Source organism: Gekko japonicus, unplaced genomic scaffold (assembly GCF_001447785.1).
Source record: "Gekko japonicus isolate JY-2015 unplaced genomic scaffold, Gekko_japonicus_V1.1 scaffold1449, whole genome shotgun sequence".
Classification (NCBI taxonomy): domain Eukaryota; kingdom Metazoa; phylum Chordata; class Lepidosauria; order Squamata; family Gekkonidae; genus Gekko; species Gekko japonicus.
Genome location: NW_015173714.1, coordinates 310,679 through 333,841, shown reverse-complemented (window position 1 = coordinate 333,841; position 23,163 = coordinate 310,679). Strand labels below are relative to the sequence as shown.

General features: G+C 50.6%; 2 protein-coding genes across 4 annotated transcripts in view; one reads left to right on the top strand and one right to left on the bottom strand.

Moving 5' to 3' along the window:
* The window catches only part of LOC107120596 (transducin-like enhancer protein 1), a 60,357-nt gene extending 44,216 nt beyond the window's left edge, over positions 1-16,141 (top strand). For all 3 annotated transcript variants that reach the window (XM_015423325.1, XM_015423323.1, XM_015423326.1), the window contains 6 exons: positions 6,729-6,978; positions 8,027-8,274; positions 9,685-9,832; positions 11,428-11,578; positions 13,430-13,506; positions 15,823-16,141. In XM_015423325.1, the coding sequence (XP_015278811.1) occupies positions 6,729-6,978; positions 8,027-8,274; positions 9,685-9,832; positions 11,428-11,578; positions 13,430-13,506; positions 15,823-15,930 (982 nt within the window). In that variant the 3' untranslated portion in view covers positions 15,931-16,141. The remainder of the gene's footprint in view (positions 1-6,728; positions 6,979-8,026; positions 8,275-9,684; positions 9,833-11,427; positions 11,579-13,429; positions 13,507-15,822) is intronic.
* A 4,260-nt stretch (positions 16,142-20,401) lies between these two features.
* TLE2 (transducin like enhancer of split 2) overlaps positions 20,402-23,163 on the bottom strand; it is a 60,820-nt gene continuing 58,058 nt past the window's right edge. The window contains exons 19-20 of the mRNA XM_015423322.1: positions 22,912-23,001; positions 20,402-20,983 (exon numbers count right to left, since the gene is read on the bottom strand). Coding sequence (XP_015278808.1) covers positions 20,876-20,983; positions 22,912-23,001 — 198 coding nt within the window. The 3' untranslated portion in view covers positions 20,402-20,875. The remainder of the gene's footprint in view (positions 20,984-22,911; positions 23,002-23,163) is intronic.

Here is a 23,163-nt window from a genome sequence, read left to right as displayed (position 1 = left end):
TTGTGTTGCTTGCCCTTTTGGATGACTTCACTGGATCTGAAGGTCCACCAGCAGGAACGCCTTCTTGCCATCTTTGTGGGCTAAAAAGGAAGGTTGTCGGGCAAAGGCCTTGCCAACTGGATTTTATGATTCAAAGCCATAAAAATCAAATCAGTGTTTTGGTCGGGGAACCGCCACAGATTCCCTGCTGTTCATCTGGTTTGTTTTGCAGACTTGAACTTGTCGTGTTCTCTGCGTTGCTCTTTTGTCATTTAGATAGCAGTCATCAGCTACACCTGCTCCTTCGGCAGAGGTCATTTCGGGGGGGATCATGGGGGATCGCAGTTTCCCCGGGTGAGGTGCAGGGGGCAGGGCACACGCCGAAGCCCCGCCCCTTCTTCCGGCTGCCCCCTTCTTCCAGCCTCATTCTGTTGCAGAAGGAGGAAGAAGCAGGAGGGTAAGTTGGTGTCCTGCCCTCTGCCTGGCCGAGGCCACTCCACGTGGCCTCCGCAAGGACTCCCAGCCCCATCCAGGAGCTTCCCCGAAGTAGCTGTGTTAGTCTGTTGCTGCAAAATAGTCCAAGAGTTCAAATAGCACCTTTAAGACTAACAAATAGCACCTTTAAGACTAACCTTTAAGACTAAGACTGAGTGGTGGGTGTGGCCTTATGACACACTTCCGGTGATGTCAGGGGTGTGTGGCATATGCTAATTAGTTATGCTAATGAGTTCCCCTAGCTCTTTTTCTACGAAACGACCCCTGTCCTTCGGTAGCGTGATCCGATGGGTACTGAACTGACAAAGGCATCGGCCCGATCACCAGGAGTCACTGCGTTGGGAGTGTCATCGGTTTTAGAGCTCTTAGTGCTTCTCTGTCTACCGGGAGACGTGGTGACCGATCTTGCAGAGTCCCAGTTCCTTAGAGGAGGCAGTGCCTTCTGCTCGCCTGTCTGAACGTAGAACCTCATTTCCTGTTTAAAGCTGCACAGAAACCATAAAACAAAGTGTGAGTCCATTGGCCCCCTTTAAGACCAACACAGTTTATTTAATTTTTATTTAACATTCAACTTATATACTGCTCTAACCCCGAAGGGTCTCTGAGCGGCTTACATACAGTGTTTCCAATTTCCTATCTAAGGCCACATTGCATATATCGGGAGGAGACTGCCTACTGGCACCCAGGCAGCAGGGCTTGTTGTTATCTGGCTCCTTCTTCAAGCGGGCTTTTCGGGTGTCGGCGCTCGATCTCCTGGTGCCCTGGAGCAGATCTTCTTCCAGTCCTGGTGGCCTTCCTCTGGTGGGCCCGTCCTGGTGTGTCATGGGGTGTCTGCCCATGAAAGCTTATACCTAGAATTAAACTGTGTTCGTCTTAAAGGGGACACTGGACTCAATCTTTGTTCTGTTACTTCAGACCGACATGGCTACCCACCTGGCTCTATCTTCACAGGAAACCATAAGTGGGTGTTTCAGTAAGGCGGGCAGCTCAACAGGACTCAGGCCGCAGGATTGAGGCACTGCACAACATTTCCGTCTGTCTTCAGTAGGCTTGTCCATACCTTCCTCTACTGGATTTTGTCTGTTTCTTTAGATCTCTATCTCTTGCTTTTCTCCCCACCGGAGACTTTATAGAAAAAATGATAATGTAAACAAACAAAGGAAAGGAAATGCACTGTGGTGCTGGATTCTCTGGGCTAGGTCATGCAGGGGCGCAGGATATGAGTCAGGGGCCAAGATCCTTTCAGCGCATGCCTCTGGACGCACCCATGCTAAGTACCTGCAACCGAGGCAGGGCAGACCCTCAGCCCAGATCTCATTCAGCCGGCTGGAAGACTTCCCTCCCCTGCTGTTTTACTACAGCTTACGGTTTGGCTGCACATGTTGCCACGTTCTTCAGGAATGGATTAGAGACAGATGCTCTTTGGTTTGTCTCCTGGCTTGGTTGCAACCGAACATTCTTGTATGGATGTATCTTATCTGTTGACGGCCCCTTCGGGTGGCACGTCAAAGGATGTGGTTTCTCTTTCTCCATTGATGAGATCTTTCACCGTTGTGTCTTGGAGCAGAACAGCTTGAGCGTTCTGCAGAAACAGGCTACGTGCCAACTTACCCTCCTGCTTCTTCCTCCTTCTGCAACAGAATGAGGCTGGAAGAAGGGGGTGGCCGGAAGAAGGGGCGGGGCTTCGTCGTGTGCCCCGCCCCCCTGCACCTCACCTGGGGGAACTACGATCCCCCTCGAATCGACCTCTGGAAATGCCCCAAACAAACAAAATTGCATTTTATTATATTTTTTTGCAAAGTCGAACAATGCAAGTCAAGGGGGCTGGTGCCTCATAGCCAGGCGAAAATATGCGTTTTACTTTTTGTTGTTGTTTGGTTTTAGTGGCTTTGAAGATATGTTTTATTTTGCATCTGTAAAACGTTTTAGCTGCTTTCGTGGCTGCTGATCGGGGCAGGAAAGTAGGGTCTGAATTTTGCAAACGAAATAAGTAGTGAATGAATGGTTAACGGTTGCACTGCACAAAGTAGGGTAGCGTGCACTTAAATGAGCGCAGAGGTGAGTGTCGTCGATGGTTCCATTGGGTACAAATGAATGTAACAAGCTGAGTTCTTATCCTCTGTGAAATGCAAGCAGGAACCCAGTGTAAGTTTATCTCTGGAGTGAGACGATAGCAGGAGCCCCCAAAGCTTTTTGAGCTAGTGGGCCCCTTCGGAATTCTGGCACACTAAGGTGGATGCAGCCACAAAATGGCCACAGTGGGAGGCTGGCCACAAAACAGCCACCTCAGGAGGTGGAGCTCAACCCCACACACAGAGAAAGCCGAAATGCCAGAAATGAGAGGGGCACATTTTTAAAATACATCGGGGAAATTGGTGTGTGAGAGAAAATAAAGCAAACACTTGTTTCGGCAGAAGCTGCCGCTACAGTATTATTTTTAACCTGCGGAGCCCACCCGAAGCCCTGCTGGGCAGGATCCCACCTGGCCCCCACCCACTTTCTAAGAACACTTGGGGGAGGCGCACCAGGAAACACGTGGGTGGGCCCCTGTGGTGCCCATGGGGAGCATGCTGTCTCACACTGCGGCCAACCTGGAGGGCCCGCAGCAGGGCAAAGAGGCCGAGGCCTTCCCCTGATGTTGGCTCCTGGCCCTGGGATCCAGACAACGGGTCCACCATGTGGAATGTGAGCAGTGTTCCCTCTAAGCTGAGTCAGTGTGAGCCAGCTCACAGCTTTTTAGCCTCCGGCTCACGCACATTCTTGTCTTAGCTCAGGAAGGGGCGGCTCCAGAGCAAACTAACTGATGCAGTCGCCAAATCGCTCGCTCACCACTTGAATGCCGGTTAGCTCACAAAGTGGGATTTTTTGCTCACAGGACTCCGCAGCTTAGAGGGAGCCTCGAACGTGAGTGCACCAAACCCTTTCTCTGCACAGAGAGCAGGCCAGTCTTTCGCAGACACACGAAACTGTCTCGTACTGAATCAGACCCTGGGTCTATCACTCTGACCGGCAGCGTCTCAGGCCGAGGTCTTTCACATCACCTGCTGCCTGTCCCTTCACTGGAGATGCCGGGGATTGAACCCAGGGCCTTCTGCATGCTGGCTCAGGGCGGCTTACAGGGCACAAAGTGCTATAAAACAGATGCATTAAAACAACAGAAGCTAAAAATATTAACATCTCACGGTTACATGAAGGACTAGATTGTACATTCTCCATTACATGTCATGAGGAGGTCAAAAGTCAAAATCAGAAGGGAGACGGCATGAGCCATGATGTTCCATTTCCAATCGCCCATCCTCGACGGTCCTGCTCCACATATATGCGGTGGTGGTAGTGGCGGCGGGGGCGGCCCCTACTCAAAAGCCTGGCGGAAGAGCTCCGTCTTGCAGGCTCTGCAGAACTGTAAAAGGTCCCGCAGAGCCCTGATCTCCTCCGGGAGCTCATTCCACCAGATAGGGGCCGCCACCGAAAAGGACCTGGCCCTCGTGGTAGCTAGCCTGGCCTCTTTAGGGCCGGGGTCACCAGATGGAATTGTGACCCCGACCGAGGTGCTCTTTGGGGCCTATATGGGGAAAGGCGGTCCCTCAGGTATGCCTTCCTGTGTGACACAAACATTATCTGCTGCCCTCCTGGTGGCTGCCGTGCAGAAGTCTCGGGAAAGTGCTGAAATGCACAGCGTTGCCTCCTGCTCACAGCCACGCAAGCCTGGCATCGCTATGTGTCGTTCTGGGATTTTAGAGCTGCGTGCATTGGGGACTGGAGGCTGTCATCCCATTACGTGCCATGTCAGGGAACAGGTCCCATCGCCTCGTTTTTTGAGTGCCGGGGCGCATCGCTGTGGTCATTCAAGTCGTTGGAGTTTGTCTCTGATGTGGCATCTGGCCAGAGTCTGGAGGGAATGGGATGATGCTACTCAGCCGAGAGGGAACCTTTCCCCTCGATGGCCGCCGTTCTGCTGGAGCGGCATCAGAAGAGGCCTTTGCCAGCCTCTCACAGAGCTCCTGAAGCTCCTTCGCTTGAAGTGCTCGGCCTTTCTCGGCTGCCCGGTTCCCGCTTCGGCAGACCCGGTAGACCTCTCTGGCCGGAGTCAGGGGCCTTTGGCTTCAGCTGCTCTTAAGGTGACTGCCCCCCCTCCCTCAGGTGTGCAGTCACAATGGGCCGCTTGCAGGATCTGTTGGTTCTCGTTTGTGGTCTTAACTGAAGTTATGGGGATGCAGTCAGGGCTATTTTTGGGCAGGAACGCACAGGAACGGAGTTCCGGCTGGCTCCTGACTTGGCCACGCCCAGCAGGAACTCATTAGCATAATAGGCCACACCCAACAGCAGGAACTCATTAGGATTGGCTACATTAGGGGTGTGTGGCCTAACAAGCAAAGGAGTTCCTGCTACAAAAAAAGCTCTGGGTTTTGACAACAAACAAGGTAAACAGAATAAGAAGTAAAAGGTGGGTGTGGCTGGATGACCACACTTCTGGTAACATGTGGGTGCGGCCTAATATGCTAATGAGTGGTGCTGTCAGGGGTGTGGCCTAATGGGCTAATGAGTTTCTGCTATTGGGTGTGGCCTATTATGCTAATGAGTTCCTGCTGGGCTTTTTCTACAAAAAATGCCCTGGGGATGCTTACTTTGGCCGAAGAGGCACGCGCTGCAGCTCGCGGGCTGTGCGATGCATGAGGCGCACGAGCGATTCCAGCCCCAATGGCTTTCCTGTGACCGCAGCGCCGAGCGCCGGATCATTTCTCAGCAGGCTTCTGCAAATGTTGGATTTCGGTTTTGTGTGGCTATCGCACAGACTTATGTTCCATGGTACGATAGTCGTTGAGAATCAGCAGAACTGAGAATGCTTTCGAGATCATCGGTCGCCTCTCTGTGTTCGGTATCCCTTAATTCTCTTTTCTCCTGACTGACATCTGCCTTGCTGCCAGCGTCTCCCGGGAAATCCGTTGTTTTATGTTTGTGGCAAAAATATTCAGAGACTGTAATCCATTGCAGAGGGTGTGTTAGGTGAAAATACTGGGATCGGGTGTTTTCTGGCATATACAAACATCCAGAGTGTGTAAACAGCTGGCTCAATACACCCACAAACTGAGACTTCTGAATGTAAGTGAGACACGTCCAGTGTTCTGCAATTATCCAGGGACTATCTAATGGACAATAAATGACTGTACCATTCTCATCACCAGAAACCTTTGTGTAAAATGTTGTTTTCAGAAGTGATTTCCATTGAGCTCAGTGGACTCCTACCCAGATAGGCATGTATAGGATTGTGGCCCGAGTGAGCCCTAATTTGTCAAGTGTGAAGTAATCCTTGTGGGCATAAGATAGATGGGAAAGTGCGTAATTCAAACTTTCAGCTGCAAGGCCAACTTTTTTTTTTTTTTGCTTCTAGTCTGTCCAGGTGGTATTAAATGCTGGTTCCTGACTTACAAGCAGGCCCCCCTCTACTCCCCCCTCGCCGGTCAAAAGCAGCTCAGCAGCGTCTTCTTGCAGTGAAAAAACTGCAGGGGAGAAAAGATTCAAGTTTCCTTTGATAAAGCAATCGTGGAGGGATAGTTGGGTTTACTATCAATGCTCCCTCTAAGCTGTGGAGTCTTGTGAGCAAAAATTCTACTTTGTGGGCTACTGGCATTAAAGTTGTGAGCAAGCGATTGGGCTACTGCATACATTAGTTTGCTCTGGAGCCCTCCTTCCTGAGCTAAGACAAAAATATGTGAGCCAGAGGCTGAAAAATTGAGAGCTAGCTCACACTAACTCAGCTTAGAGGGAACACTGTTTACTACATGTTGATTTTGAAATAAAGTGAGGGGTTTTTTCCTTTCACAAACACAGCCTCCATGATCGCAGTTATCAAGGAGAAGCTGGTGATACTGGGCCACCTGACAGGGCTGTTGTAAAGCTATGCAGAACTCTTTTAAACATGCAGTCTTGCAGAACTGCTGTGTGTGTGTAAAGAGAGAGAGAGAGAGCACACACTGGTTGCTAGGCATGCAAGAAGAGCCGTGCAGTGGTAGCTGTGGATGAGCCAGTGCAATGGAAAATACATCTGTGAGGAGCAGGGAGGAGGAGGAGGGGTGTTTTTACAGGCCTCATTATGCCAATGGAATGCCAAACGTTCTGTCGAAGCAGCTCCAATAACTTGCTGGTATTTGGGGAGGCTTTGCCTGGTTACTCCAGGCCTTTTTCGCTTCACAACTTTAAAGCGGGCTGTTCTTTTTGAAGCCTTTTGTTGTCTTCCCGCCCCGCCCCACATCCAGCGCCTACTCCTTCCACGTGAGTGCCGACGGTCAAATGCAGCCGGTCCCCTTCCCGCCCGACGCCCTCATCGGCTCCGGCATCCCGCGGCATGCACGCCAGCTCCACACGCTGACCCACGGCGAGGTGGTCTGTGCCGTGACCATCAGCAACTCCACCCAGCACGTCTACACGGGGGGGAAGGGCTGCGTCAAGGTGTGGGACGTGGGGCAGCCCGGAGCCAAGACGCCTGTTGCGCAGTTAGACTGCCTGGTGAGTCGAGGAAAGGGGATCGGGGCCTCTCAGGAGGGTTCCACTTTGGTGTGCAGTGTTCCGTCTCAGCTGTGGAGTCTTCTGGGCCAAAATTCTACTTTGTGAACTACTGGCATTAAAGTCGTAAGTGAGCCATTTGGCTGCTACAGGAATTAGTTTGCTCTGGAGCCCTCCTTCCGGAGGCTAAGACAAACGTGTGAGCCGGAGGCTAAAAAACTGAACTAGCTCACACTAACTCAGCTTAGAGGGAACACTGGTGGTATGGGAGGGGCGCTACCAGGGACTACAGTTGGGCATTGAGAAGGAACAACACAATTTCAGGGTTCCCAACCTTTCTGAGCCTGTGGGCATAATTAGAATTCTGACACAGGGTGATGGGCGCGACTACAAAATGGCTGCTGTAGGAAGTGGCGCCACCCACACAAGAGGAAGCCCAAGTGCGAGGGAGGTCATTTTAAAAACACTCTGGGTTAAAAGGAATGTGACAGAGAATAAAACCAGCAAGTGGTGGCAGCTGCCAGTGAAACAATAAGCACTTTCGCATGCACTGAATCATGCACTTTCAATCCACTTTCGGTGCACTTTGCAACTGGATTCTACGGTGTGGAATGGCAAGATCCACTTGCAAAGGAGCGTCAAAGGGCACGGAAAGTGGATTGAAAGTGCGTGTATGTGTAGACGTGCCCAATGTTGTTCTAATCTCCCCAGCTGATCAGATCTCCAGTGGTCAATCCGAAGTCTTGCTGGGCAAGTGCCACAGCTGACCCCGCCCACTTTCTAGAAGCACTGGGTGAGTGCCAGGAAAGGTGTCAGCAGGCAACCGGCTCACCACGTTAGGGACCCTGACCTACGTAGATCCTTCTTAACTCATACGTGTATGGAATAACGTTAATTGAAACTAGTTTTGTAAGAAAAAAAGGGTAAAAACGTACTTTAAGAATGCTTTTTCTACTTCAGGGGAGGGGCCCGGACTCTCGGATGGGGGGTTCCCACGAGCACCCACGGGTGGACGGCGCTTCAGTGTCTTCTTCCACCTTTTTATCCCTAGAATCGGGAGAACTACATCCGCTCTTGCAAGCTGCTCCCCGACAGCCGGAGCCTCATTGTGGGCGGGGAGGCCAGCACCCTCTCCATCTGGGACCTGGCGTCTCCCACCCCCCGGATCAAGGCCGAGCTGACCTCCTCCGCCCCGGCCTGCTACGCCCTGGCCATCAGCCCCGACGCCAAGGTCTGCTTCTCGTGCTGCAGCGACGGGAACATCGTGGTGTGGGACCTGCAGAACCAGGCGCTGGTCAGGTGAGTGCTGTGCTGGGGGTGGGGAGATCCATGGAGACGGGGCGGACACGCCCTTGTCCCCCGTGGTGTTGCAGAACACAGTCCGGCTCACTTGAGTCAGTAGAAGCCGTTTCAACTCAGTTATGCCATCCACTCTGCCATGCTGGGCTGAGTTTGCTGCAGTTCCCCTTTTACGACCGCTGCTGGATTTCTTTCTGTGTTTTAACTCCATATGTTGTTTTTTTCATATACAAAGAAAGGGGATCGTTTCAGGTGGTTAGCACTGTTGGTCTGAAGAAACAGAACCAAGTTCGAGTCCAGTGGCACCTTTAAGACCCAACAAAGTTGAATTCTGGGCAGTGTTCCCTCTAAGCTGAGTTAGTGTGAGCTAGCTCACAGTTTTTTAGCCTACAGCTCACACATTTTTGTCTCAGCGCCGGAAGGGATGGCTCCAGAGCAGACTAATTTAGGCAGCAGCCAAATCGCTCGCTCACCACTTTCATGCCAGCGGCTCACAAAGTAGAATTTTTTCTCACAAGACTCCGCAGCTTAGAGGGAACATTGATTCTGGGTATGAGGTTTTGTGTGCATGCACACTTTTAAGGCTGACCAAGTTGAATTCTGGGTATAAGCTTTTGTGTGCATGCACATAAAAGCTTATACCCAGAACTCAACTTTGTTGATCTTAAAGATGCCACTGGACTCAAACTTTGTTCTAAGAGATGATATGTCACAGTACAGTAAAAGAAGCAGAATTTCAGCAGGGCCCTCTGATGCTGTGAGAATTACTGAACTTGTACTATTCACCACAGTGAGTTTTACAAAGAACACCGTCTGGATCAGAGATCAGTCCTTCTGGATCAGAGCAATGAGGATCCATCTAGTCCCGCATCCTGTCTTACACAGTGGCCAACCGGTTCCTTTGGACGGCCAACAACAGGGCATAGAGGCCGAGGCCTTCCCCTGATGTTGCCTCCTGGCTCTGGGATTCAGAGGTTGACTGGCTCTGAATGTGGGAGCTCTTGTATTCAAGTCAACCAGTGACGGAACCTTTTCTATATGGTTACTGATATAAGGAGAATTTTTGTGCTTTTTCTCTGCATTTAAAACCCCCGTGTTGTATCAAGCCATGCATTTACAACACGACTAAGTTTGCTTTTGGAAGACTTTTGGGCTAAAAGCTGGGGATTCCTTGCACGTCTTTGGAACGTAGAAGCTTTTCTGTGGCCCACGAGAATAATTGCGGACCAGGTCTTCATAGGGGATATTCTGGGGTCTGCCTCATCTGAAGACCACTCGGATTAGTCTCTCCTCCGGCCCGAACGTCTGCTGCTCTGGCCTGGCCTGCAGCCAGAGGTTTTCAGGAAGGCTGGCCTTCTGTGCTGAGACTGCAGTCTTGTGTCTGTGCCCCCTGCCTCTCCTCTCCTCCAGGCAGTTCCAGGGTCACACGGATGGAGCCAGTTGCATTGACATCTCCAACGACGGCACCAAGCTCTGGACGGGGGGCCTGGACAACACGGTCCGGTGCTGGGACCTGAGGGAAGGCCGGCAGCTTCAGCAGCACGACTTCAGCTCCCAGGTGAGGAAGGGGCGGGGCTTCTGTGACGGGAGAAGGGGGTGGGATCTCTGGAGTCCGGCCAATGAGCATGAGCCATAGAGGTAAGGGACAGTTTCTGCCGTTCTCCAGCTGACCCATTTAGGGCCGTCATCCAACCTGGAAGGATGCAAGAAGGAAGAGCAAAGTGGAGGCCCAAAAAGTAGCATTGCGGGCTCTGGGTTGGGATATAACTGGGGATTTGGGGGGTAGAACCTGCGTGGGGGGGGGACACCGGAGCAGAATGTTAACGCCATACAGCCCACTTTCCAAAGCAGCCATTTCCCCCCCAAGAACTGACCTCTTGTCGTCTGGAGATTAGTTGTAATTCCAGGAGATCTCCCGCTGCTACCTGGAGGTTGGCACCTGGCAGCCGTACCAAAAGGGGGGGGCTGGAGTGCCCCCGCCCCCCAGGTCTCTGTCTGAAAAGATCTTCAGTTGCAAGGCTGTCTGTGTTGCAGTGTTCCTGCTTTTATTTTATTTATTTTTAATTGTTGTGCTGCTGGTTTTAATGATTTGGTGGGAGGGGGTGTAACTTAAAAAAAATAAAACGGAAGATACACGGGAGACCTGTTTGCGGTGGCGCAGAAGGATTGGTGGGACCTAGAGCAGGTCTCGAGGGGGGGAATGTTGTGCGGCTTCTGGATAAGGAAGAGATCGGTCCTGCTGGCAGCCCCAGGGGCAGAAGCTTGGATGGGGGGAAAATAGGGGCTTTGGTTGTGAACTGGGGTTAGTGGGGGCTGGGACCCCCTTGCAGCTGCCATCAGCGTAGCCTTGTTGATGATGGAAAGCCCCAAGTCTCCCCCCCCCCACGGCAAAGGTGGCGCAAAGATGCTCGGACTCTGCCTGCTACCCAAACAAAGAAGAGAGTTTAAAAATAAATAGGGCATGGTTTCCTGTCCTGAAAAACACAAAAGGCTCTACATCTGACAGTAGCATTACAGATAAGATTAGAATTTCAACAGCCAATCCACGTGCAAAAGAACCTCCTCAGGAAACCTCCTCAGGAAACAATCCATATACAAAAGAACCTCCTCAGGAAAGCTCCTCCACTAGCATGTTCACAGCTTGGGGAACTCCTGCGAGATAATGACTCAGCCCTACCCCACCTTCCTGAGTAGATATAAATTACCTGCCTACCATTTTCTTCTCACAGAGGGTACTCCATCTTTCTGTGTTATACCTCTGAGGATGCCAGTCACAGCTACTGGCGAAACGTCAGGTCCTACAATGCCAAGACCACGGCCAAACTACCCGGAAAATCTACAACAGCTAAGGTGCCATGTAGCTTGCAGAAATTTGACGCACTGTCCCCTTGTGCTGGGTTTGCAGGTCGCCAGGGATCCATACACGCCCCTGAAAGCCTGCTTTCCTCTCCCTGGCTCTGTTAGTTCATCTGATTCTCCTGGAAAAGTTAGCAACACACCGCATCCCTGAGAGCTTAGAAGCTTGCTTGCAAATTGTACGTCTCGGTGCTTCTGCAGAGCTGCAGGGCACGCGCAGCCCCGACACAGGAGGCCTCTGCCCCGCTCTCTTTCGTGCATGACTCCAGCCCCGTCTTTTCTTCCCCCTCCCTCCAGATCTTCTCCCTGGGCTACTGTCCCACAGGCGAGTGGCTGGCTGTTGGGATGGAGAGCAGCAACGTGGAAATCTTGCACGTGTCGAAGCCGGAGAAATACCAGCTCCACCTTCACGAGAGCTGCGTCTTGTCCCTCAAATTCGCCTCCTGCGGTAGGTGGTGTCTTGGACGGGGGAAGGTACAGTGCAGCTTCCACAGAAACCCAAAACCAGTTTCCCCAACATGGTGCCCGTGGGCGCCAGGGTCCCTGCAGAGTTTTTTTAGAAAGCGGACAGAGCCAGGCGGGCCTTTGGCCCAGCAGGCTTCTGATTGGCCACCGGAGATCTGATTGGCTGCCACCAAAACCCAAGAATCTTTACTTTGTGACTAAAGGTCTACCATGTCTGTGCACAAAACATTCTAAAACGGTAGGTCCATTTTAAAAGGCATCCTGTTAAACACAACTTCTGAAATGCTGGAGAGTTGCTTATTAGAGTTACGTATAGCCTCTATACTATACATTATAGTTATGTATAGGCTGCAGTTGCTCAGTGGTTAAAACGCTGAACCACAGACCGGAAGGACTGTAGTTTGGCAGTTCGAGACCTGAGTGCCGCGTGACGGAGTGAGGTCCCGTCTGTGGCCCCGGCTCCTGCCAACCTGGCAGTTCGAAAGCAAGGAATTGCAAGTAGATAAATAGGTACCGCTTCGGTGGGAAGGTATCAGTGTTCCGTGCACCTCGGCATTTAGTCATGCAGGCCACATGACCATGGAAATGTCTTCGGACAGCGCTGGCTCTTCGGCTTGGAAACGCAGATGACCACCGCATCCCTAGAGTCAGATTCGACTGGCTTTCAAGCCGGGGAGACTTTTACCTTTATAGCCTCACTCAAGATTCCAAAGGTGCCTGCAGGCTCTAAAAGGTTGGGAATGCCTGCCCTAAACAGACTGGCTTGCCCCAGGGGTGGTCAGAGTACTCCAGGGGAGAGCAGGGAGGAGGGAGCCATACGTCCCAGCTGTCTGTCAGGGTAGGTGTCTCTCCCCCCAAATTAAGACCTTGGCTACAAATTCTGCCCTTCTCTCATGAGCTTCAGATGGGGGAAATCTGGACTAGTCCCAGGGTACCCTCCTGCCCCATGTGGAGTGACAGAGAGAAGCACAGCAGGCTGGGACCACACCCTGGATAAACCGTGCGCTATAGAACATACCTCGGAATCACCCTGCACTGCGCAAGGGTTCCTCGGCCATGGGCGTTTCGAGTATTCGGAACTTGAGTCTGTGGCACTTTGTAATCTGTACAGCTGCAATACTCCCTAAGCTGTGAGCAAAAATCCTACTTTGTGAGCTTCTGGCATTAAAGTTGCGAGCGAGCGATTTGGCTGCTGCATAAATTAGTTGGCTCTGGAGCCATCCCCTCCCGAGCGAAGACAAAAATGTGTGAGCTGGAGGCTAAAAAACTGTGAGCCAGCTCACACTAGCTCAGCTTAGAGGGAACATTGAGTACAGGGTATTCTGTTGTCGGTGAGGTTGCATTGGCTTGACTAAGTTATGATGCCGGGGGCCGTTGGAGGGGCTGTGGCTCAAGGGCTGAGCCCTAACTTTGCGTGCAGAAGGTCCCTGGTTCAATCCTGGGTGTCTCCACTTAAATTATCACTGGACGTGGGTGCTGGGGAAGACCAGACTGTGGAGGGCTGCTAGGAATTGAAATGGACAGTACTGAGGTAGTTTGATGTGGTTATAATTTTGTTTTTTATGTTTTTAAAGGTGGTATAATTTTATGTATTTTATCCAAGTTGTAAGCCGCCTTTGAGCTCCGTGAGGAAGGTGTCTAATAAATGTTTTTAATAAATAAGGTAAAATCAGGTGGGTTGTGGGTGTCGGTCCAAAGCAGCAGAACACAGTTTGAGTCCTGGGGCACCTTTAAGACCAACAAAGTTCAGTTCTGGGCGAAAGCTTTTGCGTGCGTGTGAGATGAACAGATCCTTTGGGGGGTAATCTCTTCTTTCTGCTGTATCCCAATCAAGGGAAATGGTTTGTCAGTACGGGAAAGGATAACCTCTTGAATGCGTGGCGAACCCCCTACGGAGCCAGTATATTCCAGGTAAGCGGGTGACACCACTGCAGGACTAGGGGATGGGACCAGCCAAAAGTGGATTGAGAGACGTTTCATTTCACAAAGTGGGCAGGTGGTGCTGTATCTGACCTGTGAATGTCTCTGATCAGACAAGGTGATGATGTACATAGATCCAGGTAGGTTGCCATGTTGGTCCGAAGCGACAGAACAAATTTTGAGTCCAGTGGCACCTTGAAGACCAACAGAGTTTGATTCTGGGTTGAAACTTCAAGAACTCGTGGGCACTCCATGAAATTGCTGAGCGGTCGGGTTAGAACGGATAAAAGGAAGTACTTCTTCACCCAAAGAGTGATTAACACTTGGAATTCACTGCCACAGGAAGTGGTGGCGGCTACAAGCATGGACGGCTTCAAAAGGGAATTAGATAAGCATATGGAGCAGAGGTCCATCAGTGGCTATTAGCCACAAGGTATAGATAGGGACTCTGGGGCAAATGATGCTCTGTCATCTTGGTGCTTGGGGGGGGGGTCAACAGTGGGAGGGCTTCTAGTGTCCTGGCCCCACTGGTGGACCTCCTGATGGCACCTGGTATTTCTGGCCACTGTGTGACACAGAGTGTTGGACTGGATGGGCTTTTGGCCTCATCCAGCATTGGCTTCTCTTATGTTCTTACCCCCCGCATGCTGAGAAGCAGAGGCAGTTTGGAATGCAGGATTGCTGTTGGTCATGTGAATGCCTGTCCCACTTTTATCTCTGCAAAACAAGCTTGGTAGGTTTTTGTCATGGCCAAAACCTGGATCACCTTGACCCGAGGCCAGAGAAAAGTCTGCAGCCATCACGAGAAGTAGAACTGTCTCACAACTGTTTTCCAGAAGGAATGCAGCGGCTCCAGGAAAGCAAGGCTGTTGCAGGATCAGTGCAGAATGCCTAAGAAACTTGTGGTTGCCAACCTCCAGGTGGCACTTGGGGTTCTGCTATTGCAATTGTTCTCCAGGTGACGGAGATAAGTTCCCCCTGGAGAAAATGGCTGCTTGGAGGGTGGACTCCAGGGTGTTGTACCCTGCTGAGGTCCCTCCCTGGACCCTGCCTTCCTCAGCCTCCAACCCCAGAATCTTCAGGTATTTCCCAACCCAGATTTGGCACCCCTAACAGAAACTAGTTTAGAACCAGAGATCAGATTGACCAAGAATATTTCAAGAGCCTCTTGGAATTGTGGCCTTTAGACCGTGCTGGAATTCTTGCTTCTGACGGAGTTTAGTGATAGAGAAACAGCATGTGTGTCGTAGGTAGAGCTATGGGTCTAGGAGTGGGGAGATCCCTGTTCAGATCAGCACGTGACTGTGGGGGTGGCCGGTTGTCCCTGGACCAGGTGCTGGGCAGGGGAGGAATGCCCAAAAGAGAGGGTGGTGGGAAGTGCCGGCAAGCCGCAGCTGACTGAGGGTGACCCTGGAGGGTTTTCTGGGCAAGAGATACTCCGAGGTGGTTGGCCATCGCCTGGCCCGGTGCAGCATCCCTGGACTTCCTTGGTGGTCTCCCATATAGGTATTTCCGAGATCTGACTAGATTGGGCTAGCCTGGGCCACACCTGGAGTATTGTGTGCAGTTCTGGAGGCCTCCCTTCAAAAACGATGTGGACAGAAGGGAGTGGGTGCAGAGGAGAGCAATGAGAATGATCAGGGGCCTGGAGACCAAGCCCTCTGAGGAAAGGCTGAGGGACTTGGGAATGTTCCCTCTGGAGAAGAGGAGGTTGAGGGGGGGACAGGATTGCTCTCGTGAAGTCTTTGAAGGGCTGCCGCTTAGAGGAGGGCCGGGAGCCGTTCCTGTTGGCAGCAGAGGAGAGGACTTGCAATAATAGGTTTAAATTAAGGGCGGGAAGCTCCCGGCTGGATATTAGGGAGTCAGTTGTGCAGCAGGGGAATCAGCTGCCTCCGGAGGTGGCGAGCTCCCCCTCCCTGGCAGTCTTCAAGCAGCGGCCGGACAAACCCTTGTCAGGGATGCTCTAGGCTGGTCCTGCGTTGAGCAGGGGGCTGGACTAGATGGCCTCTATGGCCCCTTCCCACTCCGTGATTCTATGGATATTAATCAGGGCCAACCTTATTCAGCGTCTGAGATCTGAGGAGGCCGAGCCATCCTGGCCAGATCAGGGCAAGAGACATTCCGAGGTGGTCTGCCACGGCCTGCCTCCGTGTAGCAAGCCTGGGCTTCCTTCGGTGGTCTCCCATCCAAGGACTAACCGGGGCCGACCCTGCTTAGCAGCTGAGGCCTGACAAGATCAGGCTAGCCTGGGGCACCCAGGCCAGGGCCCCCCGCGGATGGCTAACCTCGCCTTTTCTGCTGTTTCAGTCGAAGGAGTCCTCCTCCGTCCTCAGCTGCGACGTCTCAACGGATGACCAGTTCATCGTCACGGGCTCCGGGGACAAGAAGGCCTCGGTTTATGAGGTCATCTACTGAGGGAGGCCGGCCGCCTCGTCAGGAACCCATCCTGGGACAGGAGCTAATCACTCTCCCCAGTGTCCAGCCAAAGAATGAAGCTTACAGGAACTTGGCCGGGGAGAGAGAGGCAGCAGGGGCAGCCCCGGCCCCCCCTAGGCCCAGCAACCCTACTTCTACCGGAGGGGGAGAGAGAGATCATCCATTGCAGAACAAAAACAAAAAAAATGACTCTGGCTGCTGCTGCTGTTCTGTTTCTCCCTGTTTTTGGAGTTTTTTTTTCCTCGGGAGCGTTTTTGTCTTGGGGGGGGGGGACGACTGTTTTTTCTTGTGTCTTTTAATTTTTTTTAAAAAAATATCTGGCTAATAAAAGGGGGGAAGGGGTTAGTTGTGATGGAAGGGGGACCATTGCAGTCTTTTTTTTTCTTTTTTTTTGCTTTGACGGATGTATTTAATTAAAAAAAGAGTCTACCACAGCCACAACTCTCACATGAGGGAATTTTTTTTTTTTAAGCGCTTCCGGCGTGAGGCAGCCAAGCGTTTGGTTCTTCGAAGAAAGGTTCTAAAAGAACTGGTCGGGGGGTGGGGGGGAAGCAGGCTGGAAAATGAGCCGGCTTGAGTCTTAGTCCCAAGAGTCCTTGTTCCCGCAGGCCTGCTTTCCCCCTTTCATCCGGGGCTTTGTGTCTCGTAGGAGAGTTTTCTAAAAAAATAAAATAAAATTCAAGATCGTTTCTTTTAAAAACAAATGGAAAAAAGAATAAGTGGGGAAACTCAGAATGCAGCAACTAATAAAAAAGGTGAAAAATACACGTAAAGGGGGAACAAGAATATAACAACAGTGGGGGCAGATCTACACATGAGTTTCTATGAAAGGTCTCCAGATATCTAACAATACACCCGTACACGATAGTCATCTATATCCCATGCCTTCAAATGTCGATGAAATTGCAAGGTCCTTGATTCATTGATTCATTTCTCTCTCCAGTGCTGCAATACAAGTCTCTTAGCTGTACGCTGGGCACGGAGGGTCCATTGCAGTCAACCATGGGTTCACCTCCAAGAGATGGGCAGCTAGTTCAACACCAACACTCCGAGGAGATTTTAAAGGAAAAAAACGGACCGGTTTACAGCTGCTGGGCTTCTCGGAGACCCCACTGAGGTATAGCGCCAAGAGACGGGGATTGGCCTCGACCCTAGATGCCTCTCCTGTAAACAAACAATCCCTAGTGTGATTTAAGATTCTTTTGTGCGTTCACTTCATCGCCAACTGGCTCTGATTTGACTAAAACAGGAATCCATTTGACCTGAATATCTGGTTCGCAAACTTGGCTTTCACAGGCCTAAATAGATCATCATGTCCTGTGCTAAATGGAGACGTTATTGTAAATCCTAGACATTCGTTTCCTATGCCCAGCATTATCCGTCTGGCCTTATTCCTTTTCACTCCTCCCGAATTCCACCACCAGAATCTTAAGGAGAATCCTTTATTTAACAATCCGATGACCCTGCAGTCTGGGACAAAATCAATCTTAATTTATTTTTTTTTGCCTACTTAGGGTGACCACATTTTCAAGGCAAGAGACGTTCAGAGGTGGTTTGCCGTTGCCTTCCTCTGTGTAGTGACCCTGGGCTTCCTTGGCGGTCTCCCATCCAAGTACTAACCAGGGCCGACCCTGCTTAGCTTCTGAGATCTGGTGAGATCGCCATCCAGGTCAGGTCAACCTTAAATAAAACACCACCCTCTATTTCCATCCCGGCACAGAAATCATCGCTGCCAGACATTTACCTGCGCTTTCACCCACACGAAACACACTTTCAATCCACTTTGCAACTGGATGTTACCGTGTGAAATGGCCAAATCCACTCACAAATGGTCACTGAAGTGCAGTGACACTGTGTGAAAGTGCTCCGTTGCAGCCATTAAAGAGAATCTACCGCTGGCAACCACTTAAAGCAGAGGTGTCAAACTCATTTGTTACGAGGGCCGGATCTGACATGAATGTCACTTTGTCGGGCTGGGCCATGTGTGCCATGAAATGTAACACGAGATACCCGAGATATAAACTTTATAAAGATGATTTCAAATGGCAATAGCAGGCATGATTGGATTAGGTGTGATATGCAGAGGGGTAGTAGGCATGGAGGAGAAGAAGAAATTGGATTTATACCCTGCCCTTCACTACCCGGAGGAGTCTCAGAGCGGCTTACAATCTCCTTTCCCATCCCCTCCACACAACAGACACCCTCTGAGGTAGGTGGGGCTGAGAGAGCTCTGAGAGAACTGCCCTTGAGAGAACACCAAACTGGCCAACTGGCCATTTTCCGATCTGTTTATGACTATTGTCACCACAAACCCGGTTCTCCCAGATTAGAGTTTGTGCTCTTAACCATTCCACCAAACTGAAGATACCAGCATTGGTAATGATACAGGAAACCTAGGTCTCAATTTGGTACAGGAGGATTCAGTCCAGGAGGATTCAAAGAATAAATGGAAATAAGTCTGAAGAAGTGAGCAGTGACGCGCAAAAGTGCATACGCTACCACAAATTTGTGTTGGTCTTTAAGGTACTACTGGACTCTTTCTACTGCTATTAGAAACCACAACATTAAAAAAAACAGTGGGGGAACATTTTAACCTTCCAGGACATTCAGTTGCTGACCTAAGAGTAGCAATTCTCTTATAAAGGAATTTCAAAGGGAGATTAGAGAGACTGCTGAATTGCAACTGATAATAAAGCTCAAGATGATGCATCCTCCTGGACTGAATTGAGACCTAGGTTTCTTCTCTCGTCACAAATGCCTACTATTGTCTTTTGGCGTCTGAAATCACTTCACTCCCCAAGATATAAGGACAGATGGAAAACACATTCCAGCCGTATCTGAAGAAGTGAGCAATGACTCATGAAAGCTCATGCCCTGCCACAAATTTTGTTAGTCATTAAGGTGCTACTGGACTCTTGCTCCCTTTCACTAATAGAGAACGCAAGCTGTGCTGTTAGGTTTCTTCCCCCCCATCTGTTAGAACTGGAAAGGGGGATCCAACTCGCTCTTTTTCTCTGGCTCCCTCCCTCCCTCTCTCTCTGAAAAAGTGTGCTTGCACACAAAAGCTGGAATAAACCGTTGTTAGTCTTCTTACAAGTGCCACGGGACTCCATTTCTCTCTCTGACTTTTTCCTTTTCCCTCCATCCCCAGAGGAGGAGGGGGAGGAGCCCTCAGCCAATCGAGGGAATGGAGGCTTTGCTTTCTTTCTCTCCTCTATGAAGTAGGAAATAGGAGAGACTGGGCAAAAGGAGTTGTGATGCAGGAAGCAGCAGCGAACTAGTTGCTCACGGGCTGAATAGAAGCCCTGTAGGGGGCCAGATTTGGCCTGTGGGCCATATGTTTGACACCCCTTATATGGTCAGAACTTAAGCTTGTGGGGTATCATGGGAACAGGCAGAATCTAGAAAGTGCTTGTACCCAGCTCAAAGGGTTATGGTTGAATTTACACTGGGTCAACCCCCATAGGAACCACTGTTAGGATTACCAGGTCCCCCCTGGCCACAGGTACTCCCCGCCCCCAGGAGCTCAAAGCAGTGCAGATGGGGCAAATTTCCAACCATCTGCCCAAAACTACAAAGGCCAGGTGCCAGGCAAGCAGCTTTGGCAAGAGAGACCCACCTGCCTGATGGCACGATACAAAGTTTTCTTTATCTAGATGTTTACATTCCCCTTTTCTCCCCAGGGAGGAGCCAGAGTGGCTTACAACATAATTTCTTTCTCCCCCATTTCATCCTCACAACCACCACCTGTCAAACTCTGCTTAGTTTGCCATCGTTACAGGGGGGAGGGAAATTCCTGAGGCCTGAGGGGGGTGTGAATGGCTGTGTGTGTGAACCACTCTGTCATAGGTGTCGTAACTCATCTTTAAGATACCTTCTTCCTAGAGGAAAAAATGCCAGGGGTGTGGGGGGGGGGGTAGTAGTGAACGCAAGAGCTAGGCAGGATGGCTGTGGAGTGTGATTGCTTATTTCCCAGGGGCCCCTGTTTGAACTTGTCTGTATCTTTGGATTTTCCCGCCAGAACCTCAGTTCTGACACGGTACTGTTCTAACCTGGATCATGCTGATATCTCAATAAACTGCCAAAGAGAGTGTTCTTGGGAGTCTCTTGACCAGGAGTCTGACAGATGGCAGCTCCAAGCTAGGAAACTCCTGGAGATTTGGGGATGGAGCCTGGAGAGGACAGGGACCTCAGTGGGGTACAGTGCCACAGAGTCCACCCTCCAAAGCAGCCATTTTCCCCCAGGGGAACTGATCTCTGTGGTCTAGAGCTGAGCTGTAATTCTGGGGGATCCCCAAGCCACTTGGAGGCTGGCATCCATAGCTACTGTCCCCCACACACACACACACAAATAACTGAGAAATGGAGTTGTCCATCTCTACTAAGAAGAACGAAGCAGAGATTGAATGTTTAAATACATGTAATTACACAAAAGGAATCAACAGCTGGTTCTCCCCACCCCCTCCTCAAGAAAGGAAAACAATCCCCTGAAATCACCAAAAGGGGTACCAATTCCAGGCCACCGGGTGCTTCCTTCTTCGCTCGGCCTAAGGGGGTGAGAAACCTTATTCTCCAGCAGGCCAGGGGTGCAAGTTAAGTCACAGAAGTGCCCCCCCTTCTTGGTTAGAGAGAAGCAATACATCCGCTGGGGATTGTGTGAGAACAGAGAACGACTTCTGGAAGTGGAATCCAGTTTCCTGAGAATCGGAGGGGAGAAGGCAAGACGCTTGTCCACATGGCTGTGAGGAGACGTGGGGAACGGGGAGATGGCTGCCAGAATTGCTGGATCGAATTTTGGGGAGAAAGGTGGGAGTTACTCGCTTTGTGGTGGGACGCAGGTTCCCGGTGGGGCTTGTAGTCCACATCCCAAACAAAGTGCGGCCAATAAAGGAAGGAGGAACGGAGGGGTAAGGCCTTTCCCGCCTCAGTACACCAGTTCATAAACCGTTGCCTTCTTGTCACCGGAACCCGTCACGATCAACTTGTCGTTGGCGGAGATGTCGCAGCTCAGAACTGACGAGGATTCTTTGGACTGCGAAAGAAATAAATGCGGGGAGACAGTTCGTGCTGTGCTCACCTTTGAATGGGCTCGATGTCACTTTAAACTCTTGGGCCTCCTTCCTAAAGAGAGAGAACCTTTGCTCTCCTGAAGATGAGAAACCCCCAAGCTGCTGCAGTCGCAGAGATCCTGACCAAATGGGGCCAGTGCTGGGAATCTTGCTGTGCTCCCACAGAATGGCGGCGTACACCACCGTCTAGCAGAGTGGCTGAGAGCGTCTGGTGTACCAGTCCTGGGTGAGGAGAGGGGAAACCCTGCACTGGGTGGCCTGGGGGCAAGTGGTATTTCTCTCTCTCTCTTAGTCTAACCTACCTCACAGGTCTGTTGTGAGGATAAGGTGGCGAAAGGGAGAACTGTGTACCCTGTGGTAGTCTGTATTGCTTAGTCCCCTGCTTCAAATGCTGCCTCATGAATCCAGTGGGTGACTTGATGCGTCACTCTTTCAATTCTATCCGCAATAGGGGGATCACTGCTCACCTCCCTTCCAGTGCTGTAGTGAAGGTTACAAGAAGAGGAGTATTTTGAATAGTCTAGAAAAGAGCAAGTGTCCAGTAGCACCTTCTAGACTAACCAAATTTGTGGCAGGGGAGGCGCTTTCCTCAGTCACTCACGAAAGCTCCTCCCTTACCACAAATGTTGTTAGTCTTGAAGGTGCTACTGGACACTTGCTCTTTTCTTCTGCTACAAGACAGTCTACTACAGACAGAGTAACAAGGCCACCCATATTAAACAGTCTAAATCAGGGATGTCGAACTCATTTGTTATGAGGGCCGGATCTGACAAAAATGAGACCTTGTTGGGCCGGGCCATGTGTGTCATAAAAGGTAATGGCAGGTAGCAGAGGTATAAACTTTATAAAGGACACAAAGATTTTTTTAATGTAAAATAAAAACATGCCTAAAACATTAACATTTGTGCAATATTTTATTTAACAGTGTCTGATAACTGACATCTCCTGTACATTGCTTCTTGTGCTGGTCAAGAACATGAGAAGGCACCATGACACAGACTGAGGGCTATGTGTTTGTCTACAAAATTATAGTCTTCCTCAGTGGTCCGTACCAGCTTATTATCTGGGAAGTCTTAAATTCAAAATCCCCAAAGGAAATGTGCTGGGTGAACTTGATCTGGACACACATTCTCACCCTAATCCACCTCACAATTTCTCATCTAAATAGTTCACATTGCTTTCCTACTAAGAAAGACTGGATCATGAGGGCATGGATGCAGTGATAAAGTAGGAAAGAACCCAGTTGCACCCAGGAGAGCCACAGCATAACAAACCCAACAAAACACACACACTGTAGCAAGGCACACAAAAGCTCATACTTTGGATAAAACTTTGTTGGTCTTAAAGGTGCTTTGTATTTCTTCCATGCAATTGAGGCAGCCAAGCAAAGCAAGGTCTCCTTCCTTCCCTTCGGGGAGGAGCCTCAGCCAATGGAGGGGAAGAAAGGCTTGCCTTTCTCTCCTGTGTGATTGAGGCAGCCTGGCCAGGAAGCAAGCTCTGACTTGTTCCTTCTCTCCCCCTGAGATGGGGAGGCGCCTCAGCCAGTGCAGGGAACAGAAGCTTGCCTATCTATCTCTCCTGAGTGATTGAGAGAGTCTGGCAAAGCAAGCTACGATGCAGCAGCAGCAGAACTGGAAGAAGAAGCAGGAGACAGCCAGTTCCACTGCAGGCCTGATAGAAGCCCTCCAGGGGCCTGATCCGGCCCACAGGCCATGAATTTAACACCCTGGTCTAAATGCTTCTTTCAATGCAAATAGCAATTAACATAGCCCTGAAATCAGTGAACTAAGGTGCTAACATCTTCTGTTGAGCCTCATCAAACTGGCTCAGGACCTTTATCCTTCTCCATTTGTCTATGACCACTCTGCCCTCCCCCCTGATACACCCATACCTGGAATATGCTTGCACCATAGGGCGTCCGCCAAGCATTCAGGAGGTTGTCTTTACCCGTGCTGACAAACCATTTCCCTGGAAGGTGAAAGGGTGACACATTGAGGACCGCAACTCATACCATACAAACAAGACCTTCCCCTCCCAATAAATGTTAATTAAGGAGGGATCTTTAGCACTGCCCCTTCTGAGCCATACAGGGCTCCTCCTTCCTTTAAGTGCACCCAGCTGAACCCAGAAACATTACAAAACC